General features: G+C 38.2%; 2 protein-coding genes across 2 annotated transcripts; one reads left to right on the top strand and one right to left on the bottom strand.

The window, feature by feature from the left end:
- The first annotated feature begins 423 nt into the window (after positions 1-423).
- Positions 424-13,559, top strand: ube2b (ubiquitin-conjugating enzyme E2B (RAD6 homolog)). Its single transcript, XM_041802055.1, has 6 exons — positions 424-590; positions 4,305-4,385; positions 7,475-7,500; positions 8,275-8,364; positions 9,315-9,403; positions 11,783-13,559. Exons 1-6 carry the CDS (start codon positions 547-549, stop codon positions 11,909-11,911), a joined length of 459 nt encoding a protein of 152 aa, XP_041657989.1. The 5' UTR covers positions 424-546; the 3' UTR covers positions 11,912-13,559.
- A 1,593-nt stretch (positions 13,560-15,152) lies between these two features.
- cdkn2aipnl (CDKN2A interacting protein N-terminal like) lies at positions 15,153-19,197 on the bottom strand. The gene is made up of 3 exons (XM_041801824.1): positions 18,953-19,197; positions 16,237-16,342; positions 15,153-15,508 (listed from the first exon to the last, which is right to left on the bottom strand). The coding sequence occupies exons 1-3, from the start codon at positions 19,162-19,164 to the stop codon at positions 15,500-15,502; spliced, it is 327 nt and encodes a 108-aa protein (XP_041657758.1). The 5' UTR covers positions 19,165-19,197; the 3' UTR covers positions 15,153-15,499.
- Between the last annotated feature and the right edge of the window lie 5,603 nt (positions 19,198-24,800).

The following is a 24,800-nucleotide window of genomic DNA, read 5'->3' as shown; positions in this document are numbered from 1 at the left end:
ACCTGACAAGTGACAAAGTAAAAAAATCGTGTGATGTCCACCAATAATTGGGATTAAAATCTGATTTTTCCAAGTATTTGGATGAGTACCCTATAAATGGTCAATATATTGAGATAACATTGCTGGTACTCCTAAGACGACTTCAATGAAAACCAGTTATAAACAGCTTGAAATATTTTTTTACGTAATTATATATAATGATGTCACACTGTACACGTTTCCTCTCATTGTTCTATTGTATTTTTAAGCGTTTGCGTGTAACGAAACAACGTTAGATTTCTCGTACACCTCGAACCTATAAAACCTAGTTTGAATGTGATTTATTCAGCGTTATAATTCACATTTAGCCATCCTGGTGTCTGTGACATGGTAGGGGCTGTACCTCTGCTGGCCAGCGCTGTAAGCAACCGACGTCACCAGAAAGAGCTAGCTAGCCAGTTGTTTTGGGAGAAGAAGAAAAGGGCTACAAGCGGAAGACACACCGGATTTGGTTTCGGGTAGAATTCGGTTTATGGTCCTGGTTTAGTTTTTAATACATTTCGAATAATGTCGACCCCGGCAAGGAGACGGCTTATGAGAGATTTTAAAAGGTACCGCAACGTTTTGACACTCATCTTTTTCTGTTTGTGTGTGGCTACCAACGTTAGCCAATGAAGCGGCTAGCTCTCTGTTAGCTTAGCGTTAGCTGCTGGTGGAAAGAATGCTGTTTATAAAGCTATACTTGTACTGTTGTGTTGTTTACTCGCCGAAATTGGTTGTTTAATGCATTATACGTTATCGGTTAGATTAAAACTGGGGGTTTATGATTTTTTAGAATCATTTTATCACAGCTAATTATTGCAATGTCGTGTTCTGCAGTGTTTTTTCTATCCAGGGAATAAGGGTGGTCTTTCGATTATTTCATGCTAGGTTGTTTGTTTGGGTACGAATAGAGCTTGCAAATTGAGTTACATATCACAGGACAACACGAGAAACAATTATAGACACTCTCGCTTTAAGCGACCCTGATAAGAAGTTATTTGTGAAAGGATTTGCCAGTTACTTTTCGCAGTATGCAAGGTGTATGTGTAAATTACTGCTGTTTATACGGTGGCTGAACTCAATTAGCAAGCCAACAGTTTGGTTTCAGTCCCCCTGAAAGCAACGTGGCTCTCAGGTGTTGCACAACTCTGTGTGTGTGTGTCTGGGGGTGCCCCATCTCAATATTTGAGAAGGCCAGATATTTGCCTGCCACCTCCTGTTACAGCTGGTAAATTTAAAGATTGGTTTGTTTTTATAATGTATTCGTTTTTGTCTCCAGTGCTTGTTCAGTCAGAACCAATTAAGACAGGAAGAGAATGTCGAGGTAACCTGGGAGAACCACACCTGGCAAGTGGCCGATTGTAATACCTGCTAGCCCCAATCTGTTACCTTGCCCCATATGGTCACCTACAGAACGTGCGTGTGTCTCCGTGTGCTGTTCACACACCTGTCAGTGGAAAAAAAGATCCTAAGCTATTCTACTAAGCAGAGCCGTTGAAGCAGGGCAGATAAGGTGTCACTGTAACTCTACACTGCAGCACCAGTCCCCAGGTGGTAAACTGTAACAGGGGAAACACAACGGCACATTCCTGGATCAGCCCCTGGTGCCAAAGCCAGAGCTGGCTGATTGAATGCAGCCTTGCGTGGTATTGCCTAGCCTCCCTTTGTTTGATTTGTAAGTCAAATTATTTGCACAATGGTACTTGAAACTGTGCAATACAATTGTTTGAATAGCATCAAATGTGAGTGTGACATTTTGGCGGAGTACCTTGACACTGTGGTGTTGAAGTGCTGTTGAGATAAGCTGGTTTTTACACTCTGTTCAACAGTTTAAATAAACATCTGAATGTCTTTTACTCATATGCGGTTAAGCATCACTTTTCCGTGTAAATATTATGTCTAGCATAACCTAGTCAAACCAGATGTAGTGTATGTATATGAAGTTGAGCACCAACCAACAGTAGTTGTTTTTTTTTTTTTTTTTGTTTGTTAATAAATTAGTCTTGTGGTTTGCTTTATTTTACATTTCTTTTAAGTCTCCAAATGGCATTTTTTCCCAGTCGAACAGGCAGTTAAAAACCCGAAGACTTTCAGTTCACAAGGACATTAATATGAATCATCAGTAAAACTCTAGGGAGCCTTTGAAAAAATGCTAGTTGTTTCCTTCCAAATAAAATTATTTTAACCATCCATTTAATTAAAAGTTGCATTTTATTTTTTCGTCAATCAGTAAACAAGGGAAGTATATTGCATATCTAATTCTCCCCCTAATCTGCATGTGCATCTATTCCCTAGTTAACGGATAAAATAAAGTAACTATCTATTACCATCCACTAGTAGTGACGTTGAGCATCCTTCCAGCAGCAGCAGCACAGAGCTCAGGCAGATTACACTAAATGAGGTTAATTGCAGCGAGTCTGTCTGCAGCTAGGGACACTGATCCACACTCACACACCGACACACAAATCAGCCTACCTTGTTTTATAGCTATAAGCTCTTATTAAGCCAGATTTTATACTACGCATGGGATTGTGGTCTGTGGTACTTTGCTTTTGGACTTGGCCTACATGCTGAGGTGGTCTGAAGCAGTTTGTTTTAATGTGACACAGTAACATACTGTGAGCTTCAACAAGGGAACCTACGGTGCTAAGTTCCCTTTGCCCTGCAGAAACCTGTTATTAAAGACCACACCGATATAAACGTTTTAACAAACCACAGGCAGGTTGTTGGAAACTTAATTCAAAATGTTGACCTGCGACATTTGTGTGTGCTTCTTACTATTTGTTGACGTCTTGTTGCTAGGCAGTTGTTGCTGAGGTGTATTGCACTGTGCCTCATAAAGATTACTTTACAGACAGCTCTGGGCATTTTTTTTTCCTTGAAGTGCTGAAGCTAATGATTATTATCATTTGAGACAGTCAGCCATTTCATAATTTGTGATGAATTATTTGATTCGTGAATTTCCCAAAGAATACCAATGGCCTGTTGTAAAACGATTTCTATTTTTATGGGGAAAAGGTTTTCTAGAGGTATTTGAGGGAAAGCATCAGGCTAAATTGTACATGTTTAAAAAAGCAGTAAATACTGTTTTAACTATCACCATTTGTGATATAGGGGCATTTTTCATGCAAAACCAGTCATCAGTTGCTGGTTACTAATTTTTTTTTTATTCTTTAATTGCAGGATTATCCGTTTTGATTTTGATTGTAAAAAATGCTTCATTGAAGACTAACTCTGTCTTCTGCATCAAATTACAGACAGTAACTTTGGAGATTCATCAGTGATAAAAAATTAATAACCATTAGATTCAACCCCTCAAGGCATCAGCTTACTTGGACTATCTCAATCAGCTGACCCCAGATTTCATCAATTTATTTTGACTTTATGTTAGAGGTTTTTTGTCTTTAGATGACATCTTTTCTGTCCTGCACTGCTCCTGCTGCTACTACCCAATTCCTCTTTTTATTCCTAACACACTGCTGTCACTGCTGCTGCTGCTGCTGCAGATGAAGACCAAATCACATCACCTCTTATGCACCACATTGTTTTTTTTTCTGGGGAGAGGCACACTTAAGCATCAAGAGCTATCATAAACTGGGCTTCAGTTTAACAATGATTTATATAGATCATTACTGGAGAGACAATAGTAGAAATATTATTGGTAGGAAATAATTGGGGTGCCTGTCCTTTTTCTTTTAAAGGTATTTCATATTTTATATCCCAGGCATGACATTGTTAGTCATATGTTACTTGAGGTGCATTGCCAGCTTTTGGTTCTCACTTGGGATACAGTCTTGCTATAGTAGTGAATCAGATGACTCTGAATAGCATAGTTCCCGTTTACTGACATGTGATGGGCAGTGTGCAGTTCATCCTGCAAGGCTGTCTGTCGACTGAAGTCATGTTGATACAGCAGTTCGTGTTTTGACTTATAATTATCCTGCAGTCAAGGTGTTAATTAAAATCCTCACGCTCTCTCCAGTCCTTGCTTTCTCTCTCTCTCCTGCCTCTATTTTCTTCTCTCTGTTATTGTTTCCTTTCCCATCTCTATTGTATTCTGTTTTTCATCATTTTTGGTCCATCTATTTGCCTTTATATTGTGCTTTTTGTTTTCCATCCTCTTTTTTTTCTTTTGTCTTTCTGCCTTCCCCCTACCTTTCTTTTTGTCCATATACTTGTTTTATGTGTTTCCTTGTCTTACCATGTATTTTTCTAGCTTTCTCCTTCTCTCTGCCTGTCTCTGTACCATTCTCTGGGTAAATCTTTCTCTCTTTCTTTACCAGACTTCAAGAAGATCCTCCCACCGGTGTGAGTGGAGCACCATCAGAGAACAACATCATGCTTTGGAACGCAGTTATTTTTGGGTGAGTCATGCTCAAAATCCAACTCCGCCCTGCTGTCTTTACTCTCTCTGCCACTGTGATTGTGATGCGAAGATTCCCCAAACTAACCCCCATCACTGTGTGATACTTAAATATTTTTGACTGCAGCCCTGATTGTGGCGCATACCAGTTTGAAACATCAGCATGTGGAAACCCAGCAGGTGTTTGATGGAAGAACAAGATGGGACACATAAGTTAGGGAGAAAGAGAGAAAGGTTTTTATGAAGAAGAAACCACAGTGAATACATGCAGGTTAAGACCGTCTCTGATATGGCTTGGTTGTTAAAAAGATTGAAATGCATATAAAGACAAAGAAGAAACATTTTAAAAACTGAGCCTGCTTATAAAACTAGCGTAGTCACAGTATGAAATTAATGTATGTCCTAACTGCATCAATCCTGCCTGGTTTCTTCCCAGTTCCCCACAGATCAATAAATTTTTTCCTTGTAATTCTGTAAAAAAAAATTATTATTAGGAGAGCAGCTTTTAAGTAAAAAAAAAAAAAACTAAAAAAAACAGATCATTTCAAGTGCGTTTTGTAAGAATCATTTAGAAATGCTAAACAATGATTATAAGATCAAAAAATCACATTTTAACTGATAAAGATTTATATTTTAGGGCTAGATGAATTAGTAAAATCTTCTAATTGTGATTTTTACTCCCAGAATATTGCAAATGTTGTTTAATATGCGATAATTTGTGTTCATCTTATTTTTTCTCAACAAACAAGTAATAAATCCTTCTATATTTCAACAAATACCATATTTGGTAGATTGAACTAAGGCTGAACAGCTTTTAAAAATGATCTAATTGCAGTTGTTTTGACACATTGCAAATTCTCTATGAAATGATGAGTGTGTGCCTTTCTGATTTTTAATATGACACACATATAGAAAAACCAGGAATGTAGGATTTCTTTCTAATTATTCTAGAATTTACCCCTGAATGTTTGCATGATGTTAGAGCATAACATCTCTGCTACAAAAAAATTAAGCTGTTATTTTTTAACAAATGTCAGGTCAAAGAATTATTGCATCTTCTGTGAACTGAAAATTGCAAAAGGACAAATTGAGATTTAATCTAAACTTTGATGAATTTCCCAGCCTTAGTGTAGTTATGGAACCTGTGAACAGATGTCAACAAAGTTCAACAAAGAAAATAAATGCAATGTAAAACAAAATCAAGTTACATGAGAACAGTGGCTTTGAAAGTATAATATGAGGCTTTCAATCTAGTAGACGTCATGCTTCACCACAGGTTTCTCAGACCAAAACAAAAAAAAAAAAAAACAACCCCCAACCCAGTGTTACAGGTTTATTCTTTTTTTTCTTCTTTGAAATGTAAATCTTTTCTTTGGTCGGCAATTATTGTTGTTGTCCTTCAGTTCTTTAATGCCTTTTAATGATTATGATTGGGTTACATTTGATATACAACAGGGTTCATTCAAGCAGGAGGTTTAACGGTTTACAGAGGCTCAGGCTCAGTTTTGGGGTCATGGTTTGGTATGCGTTTTGTTAATCTAGAAAAAAAAACTACATAAATGACCAGATTTAAATTAAAAAGCAATACAGAAATGGATAGCCTATCTCCTGATTTAAGATGAATACAGTGCAAAAATGCATATGGAAATACACTGTGCATTTTAGAGCAATATATCATATTTATAAATTCTTTATTGTGTCATGTGTAAAAAACAGTGGATGCAGTCTTTTATGTAAAATCACCCCTTGTGTATGTCATTGATTTTTGTAGTATTTTAGTGTCTTTACCGCATTGATTTTATTTTTGATATGGCCCCTCATTATTATTTGTGTTATTGCTCTTTTTTTACTGTTGTATTTTGCTCTGTCTGTTTTTTTGTGAAATACTTTGAGCTGCAGGCTCTTATGTATGAAAGGTTCAATACAAATAAAGTTGAGTGGCTAATGTAAACACAGGATGTGATTGTTGTATTGGAGCCTGAACAGCGCACTTAAATGCTTGCTTAAATGCTGCCCAGTTTTTTCCACTTCTGCATATCAGTGTATAGCCTTTAGTTTAAAATGTACCTGCACTGGTAATGTCTTTCTGCTCTTACATCAAGAGGCTTTTTAAAAACAGTGTAGAGAAGTAGGGGCGAGGGAGAAGTCAGCGGGTCTTGCAGCTCCATTGCTCTTGTTAATGAAGCTAACTTTCCTCCTTTGTGTGTTTTGTTGTGTCTGCTTCCTCTTCTTCTTCATTAGTTGTTTAAAAGCTGTTTGCAAACAGTTTCAAGCCTTACTGCCACCTAGATTGGTGTTTGAATATTTCCGTGTGTGATTGCCTTTTTTTCTCCATTTAAATGAATTTGTTGTGTGACTATGTGCACCAAGTCTAGACCCCTGAACCATGACTAATATGTTACACCCCAAGTTAAAGCAATATTAAAGACGAAAGCAGCTTCACTTTTTTGGAGTCTGACTTGAGCTGTACCCAGCAAGCTTTTCCTGGAGATTTAAAAGACTAATTTGTTTATTTACAAGCAAGTATAAAAAGCACTACTTATCTCTTCTATCAGTAACTGGAAACCAGTGTGAACTTTTAGGAAGAGGATGTGCTTGGATCTCTTAGTTCCCATTAAAACGTTGGCAGCAGTGACTGAATGAGCTGAAGTTGTCTGGCAGTCTCTGTAGAGAGAGTCTATTCCAATTGATTTTAACATCGAGAACACATTTAACAAAAAGCAACAGCAGACAGCAATTGAAAAGTTAACAAGGTGCAAGAAAACAAACACCAGGGATACATACTTGGGTTTGAAATATAAATAAACTTACTAATAGCTTTTCACCTCATTCAAAGTCAAAGGGGAGGCTGAAAGAAATGTAAAACACGTGGGCAACTGTTTTGATATGCTCCTTGACACTGTGCGAATGTGAAGAGCAGGATAAATAAAGTGTCTGCTGTCTGTCTGTGCAGAGCATGTTCTTTAAAGAGAACTGTTGGTTATAGTAAGATTTTTTCTTCAAGTGGGTACTTTATTGGCTGCATTGAGAATATTTTGAATCAGGTAATAATCTATCCCCCCTTCTTTCTCTTTCCTTCTGTCTCTGCAGGCCTGTGGGAACACCGTTTGAAGATGGTAAGTTCTCCATTTTGATTCATCCTGTCAATAAAATGCAGCCTCAGTGGGAGAACATTTCTCTCAGCTCTGGATTTGATTTGATTTTCTCCTGCTCTTTTTATATGAATTTGCATTATTCCATTTTTTATTGCACTTTCGTTTTTTAAGTTTGACATGCAGAGCATCCTTCAGCTGTCAATTACGAAATCTGTGGCACAGTCCAGCGTCTTTTTGTTCATCTTCTTTTCACTTTTTTATATGTGTTTTTTTATTTAATGTTTCTAAATCTATCTATTTGTGTGTATTTCCTCCACTGGTATTCTCTGGCAAGTTTATTTTATGTGTTAATCAGATGTTCTATATATTGGTCACAAACTTGCAGTTTTGCAGCAGCCCTCTGTACATATAACATGAAAGTTGTGCATACATTTATGCACAAATAAACACTTTTTTGTCATATACACTTTTTCAACTTATTTTTCTGTCTTGGGGTCAGGCAGGACTAGTGCTGACTCAGCATGTATTGTTTGCTCTTGTTAGTAAACCCCCTCCTTTATTCCATTGCAAGCCTGCAGAGTCAACATCTCTGCCTCAGTGAAGGATTAGCTTCTCTTTCTAGTCGAGCCAGCTGTATTTTTAGTAACGTAATTGTTTCGCCCGCTTTCTCTGACCTCCTCGTTTTTTCACATCTGTATTCTCCTCTGTGTGCTACTCACATACTCGCTCTCCTTCTCTCTCTCTTTTGATATTCACTGTCTCACACCCACCTCCTCTTTCTCCACCTCTCCGCAGGAACGTTTAAGCTGCTGATAGAGTTTTCAGAGGAGTACCCAAACAAGCCTCCCACAGTTCGATTTGTCTCCAGAATGTTTCACCCAAATGGTAAGTTGTACATCTGCCTGAACACTCTGGCACATATTCAGTCTCAAGGATGGAACAAAAATCTGTCCAAGTATAAAAATAAAAGTGTGTACCAAGAGTTAACAGTTTCTGCATCCATTACTCAAAGCCTTTCCTCTTCATTCAAGCTGTTTCCTCCCATTCATCTCATTTTCAAGCCCATGGGTGAAATGAATGTAGTTATTTATATCAGTGAGGCTGGAAGAAAACTCTTAATAAAATTGTTTTTCTGTGTGAGGGCGACTGTGGATTAGTAGGTACAAGCAATCATCCTGCAATCGAAAGGGTGTGGGTTCAATCCTCAGCTCCTGCAGTTGCATATCAATGTGTCCTTGGACAAGACACGTAACCTTACTTTGATGTGTAAATGTGATGAATGCATATGGATAGGATTAGCTAATTCTGATGGCAAATTTCCATAGCAGCCTCTTCCATCAGTGTATGGATGTGGCATGAATGGGTGTAGATGGATAGGTGTGACCTGTGTTGTAAAGCACTTACAGTAGTCAGATTACTAGAAAAGAACTAAGCCATCCCAAGTCCATTTACCTCTCACCATGATGGCTTTGCATCAGAAGTGTTCCACCTGGCCTTGATTTTAGTCCTGACTTTTTTGTTTATCCTGTGTTTTCTTTAGTCTTCTTTAAATAACCATTTCACCTTGTGCTACTTTTACTTTTGCACCCGAAGATGCAAAAAAGTCCCTTGTATGAGTGAAAATTTGAAGTGTTTAGATGTAGTTATCGTCACAATGTAAGCACATCACAGTTTTGTATCATTTCTTTTTTGTTTAACAGCATCTGCTCCACATATGTTGTACATTCAATTTCCTCTAAACCTAGAAATTTATGTTAATGAGGTTTACTTGCCAGTGTTTGGATTTGAATCTCAGTATTGTAAACCTTAACAATGTTGTGTCTCTTTGTCCCCAGTTTACGCAGATGGCAGTATATGTTTAGACATCCTTCAGAACCGCTGGAGTCCCACATATGATGTGTCGTCCATACTCACCTCCATCCAGGTGAGTCAGTTTGACAGAACATTTTTACAGTGTACACATGGGCCATTTGGCATATGTCAGCTGAATGATTTCAGGAGTTTATCATTTCTTAATTGCAATGTACATATTTTTATTCATGACATTACTGGATTTCTGATTGACATGCATGGGATATTTTGTGTTTTTTAAAGGAATTATTTAAAATGTCTGAATTGTTAAATAATACCTTTGTTCAACATGTACACCTTTCAACTGAAGTGATTTTTATTTTTAAAAAATGCGGGCCAACTTCTGCACACAATATTGCAAACATGCTTGTAATTTAGACATTTTCTCTCTTTTTGACTTGCTGTAGCTTTCTGTTAAGAAAGACAGAAATGCTGAAGGCTTTTTTATGGCCTTGAAACATATCTATCCTGTTAAGATAATTACATGTAAGCACCAGCTTAACTACTCAGTTTTAGTACCAGGTACTTTGTTTTCTATTTAAGTATAAATTTTAATAGTACCTTCCAGTGGTGGGTGGTAAAGCAGTATCAATATCATCACAGGTCAGATTTTTGTAACAGTGAACAGCGGTTTAAATGCATCTGCTGTGTTAATTCTCTTGTTTTAAGTCCATGATGAGTCAAAGATCAAGGCTGTGCCGTTCAACAAAGTCAGAAAAGCAGCTGTACACTGCCTCTGCGTAAGCTCAACCTTACAGCAGGCAAAACTAAGTGAAATCAAAAATAACCATGTTTTTCTGTCATTTAATGCTCAGACATGCATTGACTCTGCCATCACATCACTTGTTTCGGGGGGGAAGGGAGGTTGTAGCAAGTGAATATGCATTTAAATGCATTATTTTTAAAATTTTTGAATACTGTGATATATACAGTTACTTCAAATGGCATGAGACATACTGTGATATGTTCTTCAGGCCATATTACTCAGGCCTATTACCTTTTTACCATAGGAACTAAAACTGCTGTGATGTCCAATACAACAACAGCAGAGGACTTGGGAGCAATGTTTTCATTCTGAGTAACCAGAGAAGGTTACAAGTAGTGAGAATAAATACAATTGAAAAGTACTGAGAAGTTTGGGAAATTATAAAACAGTTTGAACCAAAGATGAGAGGGGTTTGATTCAGGTGTAGGTTATCTCACACATGACACTCTTGGTGACCATACTTTCTGACCACTCAGTGATCGGCAGTTAAGGCCTTTGCACACTGAGTCCGTTTTTTTCGTCCAAATTTTTCGCACGTTAGAAAAAAAAATTGAGGTCATGTTATGTAAATCATGTATGCACACTTAGTCCGAAATTTTCGTCCGTTTTTTTTTTTTTTTTTTTTCGGAACAGGTTCGATTTTATGCAAAATTTCGCATCAGTCCAAGTCATTTAAATGGGTGAGTGATGATTCAAAACAGTGTCCACTGCTTCCTCCTCCCTTGCTCACCCCCACCAGACCCCTCCTCCTTCCCTCTCTCCTTCTCTCTCGCACTAACCTCACTTTAAACACCAAAGTTTGCTAATTTATTCTGTGGATATAAACCATGGAAATATAACAGATATAAGGGTGGTTCATGATTCAGATCAGCGCCCGTTACTTTATTCTCTCTCGCTCACTCACCCCCGTCCAACTCCTCCCTCTCTCCCTCTCTCCCACTCCTGAACCCTCGCTGCAAACACCGTAGTTTTCCGGTGTATTATGTGGATATCAGCTATGGAAATATAACAGATAAAGGCATACGTTGTAACCTACTCACAGCTCATAACAGAGACAGAATTATAAAGTTGCTCTCTCTGTTTCTCCAACGTGGCTCAGCGCTATTACGCATGAATGGGTGCTGAATGAAGTTCTCTGTCAGGATGGATCGGGCAGGATTTTAAAAGGAGTGACAGAGACGCAGGCTCGCAGTACGAAACTATTTGCCACATTGTCCGAATTTTCGCAGTGAAGGCAAATAAAAACGCATCGGATCCAGTGTGTAAGGTCCAAGTGCGTGACGTTTTTTAAGGGTTTCGGATCCAAAAAAACGCATCCAAAAATAACAGACCCAGTGTGTAAAGAACTTTATTTGGTTAGTATCAGCTCAACTTGATTGGAATTTCTCCAGGAGTAGTACCAAGAAAAGTTTCAGGTAAAGGTGTGATCCTAACAGATCTTTTTTAAGTAAGTAGGATTGAGACAAGTGAAGCCAGTACCACATTGTGAAAAGCATCCTTAGATCATTTCAATAAAAATAAACCTGGCATCACAGTTACAAAGTCTCAAACATTTGACACCCTTACATACTAGTATATTTCTCATGATGTCAGCCCATTCACAGAACATTCCTGCTTATTTAATGCTCATAAGACTGATGGCTTGTGGATCTATTTGTAACTTTTATCCCCTTTTTTTTTCCACAGTCGTTGCTGGATGAGCCAAACCCCAACAGCCCGGCCAACAGCCAGGCCGCACAGCTCTATCAGGAAAACAAGCGGGAGTATGAGAAGAGGGTGACGGCCATCGTCGAGCAGAGCTGGGTGGACGTCTGAGCGTCTCTTGCTCGCTACTCCTTCCCCTCCATCACTCTGTCTTCATCATCCCAGTACTTCAGTCTCTCATTTTTACCTCATCAAGAAGAAAAAAAAAACAGCAACTATATCAGAAGAACTCAAGTGCCACCATGAAAAAAGATACCCAGAGAACAACCAAACCTGAATGGACATTATCTTGCTTGCCAATACATTTGAGCAAAATGAGGGAGGGGATATCAATCTTATATTTGTGTTTCTTGTCCTTAATTTTCCTTTTTTTATTGCATGATGTGAAATAAGTTATTGCTAACAGAATTTGTAATATATCTTTGTTGTTTGGATGGATTGATGCTGTTAGTGTTTGAGTTTTACATTTTTATTCTTTTGGAAACTTTCCTCTCTTTCTTTTATTTTTATTTTTTTAGCAATGTTTCCTGGTATGAACACAACTTGGCTGTTTGGAGAGGGCAGCTTGATGACCAAATCAGTATATTTTAATGTAATGGAAAATAACAACCCAGAACAACTCTGTCAAGTATTGCTTTTATTTTAAGGTCTGCCACAGATGCAGCTGATAAAGAACAATGTCCCCAGTCTGTTCCAGCAGATCTCTGTTATTTTAGGAGACTCTGTAGGTTTTGGCTCATAGACGTCACAGGCTGCTACAGTGCCAAGTCTCCCTTGCACTGATGAATCATGAGTCCCTGGCAAGGCAGCTCTGAGCTTTTATTTTAATCATTTCTGCTCCGAGGTAGGAAATGTTAGACCGGGAGTGTTATGAGAAAGTAAATATTAACACCAGGATGAGAAGATGAAGTTGGACTGTGAAGAACAGGACCAGATGAAAAGGAAGAGCTGAACCCAAGAAACACTTGTGATTTAAGTTTTCTTGTGTCAGCTTTGACAGGTATCATCCTTTTTAGGTGTTGACAAAGTGTGTGTAAAGTGAAGGAGGACTTGAGGAAGGGAATTTGACTGTAGATTTCCATGAAGTTCAACCATGAAAAGAGCATTAAAGGTAAGAGGAAAAAAGCTGTGAATTTGTAAGAGAATGGATTGGCATGAAGTTGATTAGGAGGCATGGATAGATCTGCTAAGAACCTGTATGTAGAGGTTTCCTCTGTACTTTTCTTTCCCTCTCCTGTCTGCTGTTCTTAGGCTTTCACTTTTCCACCACCTCTGACAGTCACTCACTTTGTTGCCTGTGTCGTGTGTGAGCATAAACAAAGCATCAGTGCTTCCTTCTTAAATGACACTGCTGACAAAACTTGAGAAATGAGCAGAGGATAAAAATACAGCAGTCCAATCAACACAGCTGAGTGTGAATCCTGTTTTAATACTCTGACATCAACTGTTGTCCCAAAGGTTCGGGTTGTTTTCATGCCTGCATTCATCTCTTATTTTATTTTTATGTGATGCCCACTTAAAAGACCACTCGAGTATATATAAACTCATGACTTAACTCAGCCCCACTAGCTAAATAATCAACACAACAAAGGTCATCATAAAACATGAGTTTCTCTTTTTTGAGACAGTAAAGGTCATATTGTGGCTAGTGACTTATTTCACCTAAAAAAGGATATGTTATAAAATTTTGTGAATTAAACAAGAAAATGTATACTTATAACAATATGCTGTATAAACATAATAAAACACATTTTTCAGACTTTGACATGTGTGTTTTTGGGTTTGTTTCTGGGCTGTGAAAAGTTGACTTTCCAAAAAAATGATTTATCTAGGGATTAAACTTTGCAGTCATACATGTGCAAACACATTTCCTAAAAAGTTGGGACATTGTGTGAACAACATAAGAGAATGCAATGCTTTGCAAAATATTGAAAAACCTTAACATTGACCAAAAGTAGCACAGTGATAATATCAAATTGTTGAAACTCTAAATTTGTATTTCTAAGCCAACTGCAGATGCCAGCAAGATGTTTCACAAAAGCTGGGACAGAGCTATGCCTGTCCCTCATCCTTCACTGTCTTGTACCAACTTTTTAAAAATGTTTGGTGTCTGATTAAATAAATTAATTATTAACAAGCATCGCAGACATAGGAAGAGAAAGATTTTAAAGACTCTGGAAAGAAAACTAGTGAGAGATGTGTCTGAAGACCCCAGGACAACTGCCAAGACACTAGTGAATGACTTAGCCAAGTCAAGAATTGTAGACTCTAAGAAGGCAATCACTAGAGCTCTATGCAGGAATAACCCTAGAAAAACTCACCTCTGTAGAAGAGACACATTCAAACCAGACTGAAGTATGCTAAAGACAACCAGGAGAAAGATTCTGTATACTGGAAACATATCCTTTGGTCAGATGAGACCAAACTAGAGATCTTTGGTCACAGAGATGCTGCTTATGTTTGGAGAAAAACGGAAGAGGCATATAACCCAAAGACCAACATCCCCACAGTAAACCACAGTGGTGGGAGTATGCCATGGGAATGCTTCAGTGCATCTGGAACTGGAAACCTCCAAGAAGGAAGGAAGAAAGAAACCCCCCAAATCACCCTCAGTCTAGCTCATCAATGTCCAGTCATCATGTCCTCTTCACCACAAATGCTTTGACTCCGTTATGAGGATTTCTTACTCTGCTGTCAGCCTCACTATACCATTTAATTCACTTAGACATCAAGATGAAATTTAATTTCGAAAGTGAGATGTTCCATCGTTCTTGATGTTGTCATATTTTATACCTTCTATCTTCATGATTTGAATTTATTTTCATAGTTTGTATTGCTGATTATTTTACAATTTGTATTTCTTTCATTCAAATATGAAATTGTGTTTTTTGCAAATCAACACAATACGTTTTGATTTGCATTTTACACATCATCCCAACTTTTATGGAAACAGGGCCGTATATGTAACTGTCACTATCTGTGATAGTGGATGGATCGGTCACATCAGGAGTTAAGCTTGATTTGCCAGATCAACACGTGTAATGTTCAAACTCACCTTTCAATGTATTTTTTTTTTTTTTTTTAAAGGAACAATAAAGGTTTGAGAATACTTATAAAACAACCATAAAGAAATAAGAAATTAAAGACTAAGACTTCTAAAAAGGCAACACAATCAGAACATCTTAATGTCTTTTAAAGTTTGTTTTCCCTCTCACTCTGTTGTCTTTGTAAATTTGTAGTTAATTTTTTTTTTTTTTGTGACATAAGATAATTTATTCTTTGGCTAGCGCTGGTAGTACTAAATCATCATTGCATCCATACATTAGTCCCAAAATTAAAAATGCAAAACAACTGAAAAAACACATCCTTTATTAAGCTCCAGGCAGGAACATTCAGAAGTGTCTTTTTATTTAATTTAGTAAAAACCCTTAGAAAAAACATCAACTAAATCTTTACAAAAAGTACAAAAAAATGTTATATAACTAAAAATGAAGCTCCAAAACATCTTGGTAGCTAGAATCAAAAGCTAAAAAATGTGAGTGATGTACAAGATGTTCTCTGATCACATCACTGGTAAAGAAAAAAAGGATTGTGTTTGTGTTTGACATGAAATGCAGCACAGCATGTTTATACTCTTCAGCTGATTCCTGTCAGCCTTCAGTCTCCATCCAACAGAAACAGGAGATGTGATTTAGTCTGTCATCGACCCTGTGAAGAGTGGGGGGAAGACGTCAACAATCTTACCAACAGTATGTATGTATGTACAGTGCTTAACAAATTTATTAAACCACCCTAACCCTAACCAAAGTAAGGTTTATGCTGATTTCATTTTCTAGCAGGACTTGGCACCTGCCCACACTGCCAAAGGTACCAAAAGCTGGTTCAATAACCATGATGTTACTGTGCTTGATTGGCCAGTAAACTGGCCTGACCTGAACCTCATAGAGAATCTATGGGTTACTGTCAAGAGGAAGATGAGAGACACCAGACCCAACAATGCAGATGACCTGAAGGCCACTATCAAAGCAACCTGGGCTTCCATTACACCTGAGCAGTGCCACAGGCTGATCACCTCCATGCCAAGCCGCACTGATGCAGTAATTCATGCAAAAAGAGGTCCAACCGAGTACTGAAGGCATAGAAATGAACATACTTTTCAGAAGCCTAGCATTTCTGTTTAAAACATCCATTTTTGTTGATCTTATGTAATATTCTAATTTTTGAGACACTGAATTTTGGGTTTTCATTTCTGTAAGTCATAATCATCAACATTTCAAAAAATAAAGGCTTGAAATATTTCACTCTATGTGTAACAACTCTATATAATATATGGGTTTCACTTTCAGAAGAGTGACAAAAAATATTGAACTTTTTCATGGTATTCTAATTTTTTGAGATGCACCTGTATGTGCGTGCATGCGTGTTCAAACACGTACCTGTTGCTTCTTCACGATCTCATCTCTGGTCTTGAAGACCGGTGCATCCTCCACCACAATTCCTTCAGCCATCAGCTTCACTTTATCAAGGAGCTCTGTGCTATACCTGCCAGAAAGAAAAGCCAAAAAAGGGCAGTGATTTAAAGAGGTTTCCAATTATAGACTTGGTCTTGTATTCATTTTTCAGCAGTATCACACTATGCTTTATCTTAAGTCAGCACTCTTCAGAATAAAATTGAGGAAAACAGTTTGTTTTGGTCAAACTTCAAAACCCATCACCAATCATTGTCTAACAAACACTTTCTTAATCTACAACCGAAAAGGTTTTTTTTTCTATTGAAGCCAGAGGTTCACACTGAACCCCTTCCAGGCCTCATTTATTTTTCTGTGTAACATTTACATCTGCAATGAAAAGGTTGTTGTCTCCCACATCCACTAAACAACACTGTTCATCTGAAGAGTATCTGGTCCACAGGAGATTGTATGCAAGATACTGCAGCTTCATTTGTGCTCACTTGCGATCCAAACCCTTAAAGAAACCAATTTTCACAACTCAAATTAAGATGAATGAAGTTTGCTGAAATAATGCCATGGTGCAGAAGAAGTAAACAGTTTAGGGAAGAAGAAAATAACTTTTAAGTTGCATGTATTCTGGATGGAGTTAGTTTTGATTCTCTCTGATGCCTTTCATGTAGTGAGGGGATCTAACTGCTGACTGGCCTAAAACACAGTGTCAAGTAGAAAATCTATAATCTATAATCTATAAGTGATTGTTAGCTTCACTTTTACTAAGATGTTGGTTCATGACAAATGTGTAACATAGAATATATTGGTTGTTTGCAATGACAAGATTCTGAAAGTCAGTTTAGGGGTCAGGAAGTGAGGACAGCCAGTAGGAATGAATGGGAATAGAGGAAAGTTGGTACTTTACAGCTCTAAATGGATCACAATGCTGCAAATATCATCTGAAAATTTCAACATACGTTGAATACGATTCCTACACTTTACACAAAAGATTTTTTTCACAGTTTACCTGATTTACCTGGCATGGAAGTGACCTATAATCACAATTTACTCAGTCCTGCAGACCTCCATAACAAGTGGACTGAAACAAACTGGACCAGATGGAGATGGAGGGTAAAAGGTCCATTCCTGCCTGCTGCTGTTTCTCCCTTCTTATTATTATTTATTTTTTACTTTATTGCCTGAATATTTCACTATTTCTAACTTAAGTATTCATTTTCACAATATTAACACTTTGCATAATTGTAAACCGCTCATAAAATGGGCTCTTTGGTAGTGATTCTCTACGTAGAAATCACATCTTGCTCTGTGACGTCATTCATTGGAGCTGATTTGTCAGCAGCACAGAACAAAGTTCGGCCTGTTTATCGTTAACATGTTTTTTGTTTTTAACCTATGTAAGTCTGCTAAAACGTGATCGGTCAAGTCAGTTTAGACTACAAATGTTCTACAAACTAAAACCAGAGCACACCACGATGAAAATCAGGACCCCTGTGTACAGATTCTACACCTCTTTATTAAAATCTCTGAGATATTAGTGTTGGCCATATATTTACAAAGATCTTCAGACTGAATCAACTCCAAAATATTATACATCATTTATCAGTTTGGTTTGCCATAATGAAGTGCCAACCCTGGCAGTTTGCATTTTATGCCAAATTATATCTACAGAAATCACTGGCTAGCAATATCATTACATTATTTTAATCAGGAATCAAATCAAAGCAAAGAAAAGACTCTTCCCAATGCATACCCAGTCTGGCTCTGAGGTCATTAAGAGCACTTTAGTGATCACATATTAAAGGTATGTTCACTTTTGACCTGGCATCATGGTATGAGTGTCAACAAAGCAATATTTTTCAAAATGGTTAAACTCAATTGTCGCATCAACAGAGAAAGTCAGTTTAGCTGGACCCTGTCCATTCTATAAACCCCCACTTCCCCTTTTTCACCTCAAGACGAATATTCATCTATTAAAAAGAAATATCTTAATAAAATGGGAACCTGTGACGTCACCCCCTTCCCCAAACTACAGACAGCACATTTTTATCACTGAACATCCCGTCAGTTTTTACTTTACAATCTAGTGCCCGGCCTTTACTGCAAGTCTATTGTATCTGTTTCCACACAGTTGTCAGTAAGTTTAGTCTATGTTGTGTTGCTGCCTTGACACGCTCTAAAAATAGCACTACTTTAGTTGTTCGTTCTGCAAACACAGGAGGAAGCAGCGAGTGTAATTAGAGCTAGCTAACAAAGAAAGGTATGAAATCATCACGGAAAAATCCACAAAACGCGAGTTTGGTCTTTGGGGCCAGATGCACAAGTTGGGCAGCTCTCTTTGATCTTTCTCCTTGAGACAAGAAACTAAAGAGTGATTCACTCTGACGACAAAGGCACGCTGAATTACATTTTGCTGGTGTTTCGATTCAACAAGTGACCATGTTTAATTGGTGACTCTTGGCCAAATGCGTCTACGGTTTCAAAACAACTCAGGAGTCCTCGCGCATTTCGTTCCTCGCTAAAGTATCAAAATACATTTATTTTTGTGGTATTAAATTTCACCCCAGTAGAATAACTCTTGAGGACTTGCAAAAACACCAACCACGGGTGCATGAGGCGTAGAGTCGTCATTTGTAAAGTTCTTTGTGAACTCTAAACCCCACTAGTGATCCAGCGCGTGGCGTTCACGTACCGACAGCCGAGGAAGACGTTGTTAGCCCACACCATGGACAGTGAGAGCAGAGGGTCCAACTGTTCTGGCTTAAAATCATTAATGTTCCTTAGAATAAACTCTCTCCGGGCCTCCCAGTGTTTCTCACTCTCCCAGTAACCTCGATATGTTTCTACCCGGTCAGCCAAAGCTCTGTTTTGTTGAATAAAATCCTCCACGTCCAGGGCAGACATCTTGCTCGTCTCAGGCTGTAAACAAAAGCAACTTCCGATTTCCAAAGTGGGTTCCGGATGTTTCTTTTTTTGTAGCGTATTGAAACAGCGCCACGCAGCGGCAGCGCTCAGTGCTGCAGAGGTTTGCATCTGGTACGGTTTGGTTAAATTCTGCCCCATTAATCTAAATTAGTTATTTATCATATACACACCTGAAATAGAATACGTGACATGGCTCTTGTTAAAAGTGATCTGTGGCTGAAAGAGAAAAAATCTGTCAACATAATTCCCATTGACATGCTTAAGAAAGTTGCATTAAAACTTCAGGGTTAATCTAGCTTTTTAAACAAATAAAACATGGGCACGCAACAAACTATTACATAAGGAGAAGGGTAATCACATCTAGCCATATTTTTTTTTTTACCTCTTACATGAAATATGACTTGTCAAATGGGAATTTTGAGAGTTTTGTGCAAAAAGCAACACTCTTGGAGCATTTTTATGATCTCACTGACTTCAATGTTGCATGACTTCTCAGCAATAGTTAACTTGGATTGACAATGTTGACTTTAACCAAAATTAAACAAAACACATTTCTCACTGAACCTCCAAAAAACTTTGAAGGATATGAAAATAAAGATGATAATCACTTTTTGGGCTTTTTGGGCCTTTATATGAGGGGGGAGGACAGTGGACATAGTCAGAAATAGGGACGAGAAAGTGGGGAGAGACATGCAGGAAAGGGCCACAGGCTGATTTCAATCCTAGCTCCCCTGCATGTTTTTTTCTAATTGACATTACTTTATAGAAATCTGTTGAACTTTGGCATTAAAGTTTTTTTTTTGTGTGTGTGTGTCAAAAAAGCCACATTACATTAACCATAATTGATTTATAAAATCAATAAAAGGGTAAAATATCCAAGAGGGTGAATACTTTTCATAGGCACTGTAAAAGGAAATAATTTTTTGGCTTTTGTCTAAATGTTGGTCAGATGATTACCCATAGCAGGAAAAAAAACACACTTGTGTCAGCTGTCTGCTGTGAAACCCATCTACTTAAAGGTTCTGTTGAAATAGAAGTAGAGGAAATGTTAGCAAATATATTAAAGTAGAAATAGATGTTTTTTGATCATGCCACTGAGCAACAGTCTAACAGTAGATGAAATAACACAGCTTTATACTTCCCAGTCTCCTGTTTCCAGCTCAAGCTTTCTTTGTTAACTGCTTTGTCAGAAGAGATGATATTTCTATTGCACATTGCAGAGCTCCCATTCACACTCTTATTGTAGGTTTTCCTCTCACATGAGAGACACCTGTATGTCTGCATTTTCCAGGAGCATGTTCAGAAGAGAACACTGGACTTTTAACCTAAAATTGATGTTAAAAACAGCCAATGGATGGCCATTTTGGCTCACAGACATGCACCAACACTAATTCATACAGCCTCCTTTTGTTGTCTGCACACACAGTCGCAGGATTGTCTTCATTGCTGACTCTTTTATTCACTCACAGACACAAAAAAGAACCACAAACGCAAATACACACAGAACAGAGCGAGGGATTTGGGCTTGTTTTGACATGAAGTCATTCATATGCGGAGAGATTCCAGACGAAGAAGAGCCAAAAGACAGACAGACAGCTGGCTATCAGACTAAAAGAGCCATCACTTTTTAGTACATTTGTATTTAAAATAAAGGACAACCAGAGAGGTGTTCCCATAAGCACTTTGAAGAGAGGGCTATAAAAACAAGATCTGTGAATTTTTCTCAGTATTATCTTCATTATGATACTTTAGAAGAGCTGTAGCCAAAGTACAAGCTATGCATGTGGTTACATTACTAACACAAAATGCATTAACTCTGTGCATGTACATTAGATTATGTTAGTAGTCTTAGTAGGGCTTGCAAACAATGCAACTTTTATTTGAATGAAAAGGGTACTTTATGTAATCTGAAATGTAGTCTTAAAGTGGTTTGTGGGAAACAGTGGTGACAGAGCCAAAGAAAACTCGAGCGTGTTGGAACCACAGTCAAACATGCAGGGAAGAAATAATGTCTGTGCAGATCCAGACATGAGGATATTTTTAACCTGATAGGCTCAGGAAGGATTGAGAACAGTTATGTGATCTGATTAAAGGGCTTTCTTTAGTTTTAAAGATAAATTGCATTTGTTCTTTGCATGTAAAGCTCAACAGATAAAAAGTGTTGTGAACTTAGGACATGCCATTCAGATATGAAAGCCAGCGCTGCTCTTCAAACACAGTCAGTTAGAAAAGCCTAAATAAGTCTGCATAAACTCAATAGAAGGCTTAAAACATTCAGTATTGTTCAAGTTATGTCTATCCACACAGCAGAAAAGTGTATAACTACTAACTACTGGTACTTGGAGAGTATTTACAAAATGTGTTAAGGCATATATTTATGAGTCTGTAACAAGTGAGTAGATAAGTGCTTATAGGAATTATTAATGTGTTAAGTAATTCTATGTAAACTTAGCACAAACAGTAATGGCATTTGTGTTTGCTATATTATTTCTTTGTTGTAATAATGCAAGTAATCTTATACCCTTGGAAAGCCTGTTCATTTTCCTTTTAAATGGATTTAAATTTAAGAGTCAATAGCCCCAGCAAAATAAGCTGTTTGACATTGGCAGAGAAGTTTTCATGGGCACAACTCACATACTCAGCTCTGCATGCTGCTTACAAATATGGCACTACTAAAAGGTGCAGTGTGTAATATTTAGCCTATTAGCATTTAACAAAACAAGCTTGGTTAAAATGAAACATAACATTTATAAGTAGATTGATCTAAATTAGTGTTGACATCTGATAACACATTTTTTAAATTTATGTTTTAAATTAACTCGGAATAAGCCTTTTATTCATACAAAGGGAAGGGTCCCCTCCAAGGACGCTCCCATCTTGGATTTTTGCATTTTGCCTGTTTCTATGGCACCATAGAAGGAACCAAATAACAGTTAAGTATTTTTAAACTTAACTGGTTCCCACAGTTATCACCAGAGAAATGAGCATCACACTCCAGAATTGACTGTTAGATGTTGATAGTCCCAATTTTACACACTGCACCTTTAAAAGGAAAATAAACAGGCTTTCCAACGGTTCAAGATTTATTACCAAGAAGCATTGGCACTACAAAGAAATAATCTACCAAACACAAGTTTCTATACATTTTTGTGCTATGCATCAAGTAGAATTTGTGAAAAAAAACAAATGCTTATCCGGAGCCAGGTTGCAGTGGCAACAGGCTGAGCAAGACAACTCAGACATCCCTCTTCCCAGTGACACTTTCAAACTCCCTCTGGGGGATCCCAAGGCATTCCCAGACCAGACAGAATAGATAATTTCTCCAGCGCATGCTGGGTCCTCTTCAAGGTCCCCTCCCAGCCGGACGTGCCCGGTAGACCTCCAAAGGGAGGCACCCAGAAGGCACCCTGATCGGGTGGCCGAATCACTTCGACCAGCTCCTTTCAATGGGAAGGAGCAGCTGATGTATCCCAGTAACCTCTGGGTGTCTGAACTTCTCACCCTATCTCTAAGGCTGACGCCGTCTGAGAAAACTTTTTTGGATGGATGGAAGAAAAATGATACAAAACAGTTAAATTAAGAGGAAAAGCCTTCATAAATCTGTTAAAGTTTCCAACATGTACTGTTGAAGTTCCTGTTAATTTGCATAAAAACAGTCAAATATTGCATGAAATTTACATGAACTAAATCCAAACAAGATTCCAGGGAATTTCTTCAGGGATGTGTTTTCTCATTGATAGTTGCTGCATTGTTCTATTCATCCTCTGACCCTACAATTTCCCTGTTCTCTCCCTACTCTGAACCTGCCAACTCTCCCCGCTGAACTGCCTGGTTTAGTCTTAGCCATTTCACCACTGTACTGTGTTTCAGTACACGTCACTACCAACCAGGCATTGGTAGAGTCGCCATGCTCTAAGGTGACAATCTTAATCATTACAGCAACTTTCTACCTGCCAGTGCTCATAGGTAACCTTGCAAAACAGATGGATTCACCAGTTTACGTGTTTCTTACTGGCAAATCCATCTTGGAAAACTCCCATCCAAACTGTTTGGGCCCTGTTAGAAAGCGACAGGACCAGTCAGGGTCAAGGGGCAGTACTTTCGGGCGCAGCAGAGTCAACACATTTGCATGTCAGGTTAGCTCATAGGTGTATGTCTGTAAAAGCTACACTAAAAGTACAAATACACAAACATCCCAATTGTAGTAATGAGGTTAAAGCCCAATCTGTTACTCAACCCCTCATACCAGCCTTCCTTAAGTCAGCGCTCTTGTTGGCTGACCACAGTAGAAATCAGCTGCATCCATTCATCAGGGGTCATTAATTACCTAGTAGAGGTACTATACAACAACCAACCATCAACAATGAAATTCTTTGACCTCAGCAAACCTTTCTTCATACACCACTCACAGCTCAACACAAAAATTAAGCTCTTGACTCATTTCTGTTAGAGGTCAGGCCTCTTAATTACTCTCTACCCACATATGTTTCTTCTATTTTCTTTCTCCATGAGTCAAATCTAGAAGGACAAGAGAGCACACTAGTAAGCCTTTATAAAAACACACCTCTCACCTCCTTTAGCTCCCTAGAAAAACCACCAGTGGCACTCCTGACTACGTTACATTTTGGGTGGCTTCCAAGTCATACAAGTCGTTGTTTTATTGAGTGAACTAACCCATTAAGTTTATGGCCTCTCTCTCTGCCCCTCTCACTCCGCCTGAAATATACACTGATGCTGAAATAATACACTGCGTTCCAGCCAGCTCTGGCAGACAGCCGTTCTTGATGAGTCACCTAATGTATGCTTACTCAGGAGAAAACTATAATTAGGGAACACACAGACAACAGGTAGTCCTTTCAGCCCAATCCTGAAGGAGTGCCAAAGAGAAAGGATTAACGCACTCTGTGAAGTGTGTGTGGATATCAAGGTTGTGTGGAGAGAGGAATATGAAACAAAGACGGCCGTTTTTGATCATTTCAGGACTGAAGAAGATAATACCTGTGTATAAGGGTGTGACAAAGCAGACCCAGATTTCTATAAAACTCTTCAGAGTCCGAGTTGCTGTTTTATATGTTTTGTATCAGGGATTTTATAGTTGACTAGGGATTCTGGTCTGAAAACAGAGACTGGGCCCTCTCCAGTTGTGATTTGTTGATGATGGTGATGGCATCCTGGCGAAGAGTTACTTTAGTTTGGTGCTGAAAATGATATCCAAGTGTTATTGGGTACTAATGTTCACTTATTACTTATTATTGTCATTACTTATTTGTGCCACTTTTTAACCACTTTTCATTGCTGTTTCCACCCATTTTTTTCTTCTTTTGACCCATTTTTGCCTCTTGTCACCCATTTAAACCACTTTCAACCACTTTTTGCTATTTTCTGACCCCTTTCCCTACATTAGCGGCCCACTTTTGCTTTTTTTTGCCACCATTAACCCAGATATGCCACTTTCAGCCCATTTTGCCTCTTTTGCCACCTTTAACCACTTTTCACCATCCTTCCCCATTTAGACCTTTTTGCCCTTCTTAACCCATTTTGCTACTTTTAACCACTTTTCACCATTTCCTTCCCGTTTTTGACCTACTATGCCTTGCTTAGTTCATTTTTGCCAG

The sequence above is a fragment of the Cheilinus undulatus genome, linkage group 12 (assembly GCF_018320785.1).
Source record: "Cheilinus undulatus linkage group 12, ASM1832078v1, whole genome shotgun sequence".
Taxonomy (NCBI): Eukaryota; Metazoa; Chordata; class Actinopteri; order Labriformes; family Labridae; genus Cheilinus; species Cheilinus undulatus.
Note: the sequence above shows the minus strand (reverse complement) of the source record. Positions and strands in the feature narration are given on the sequence as shown.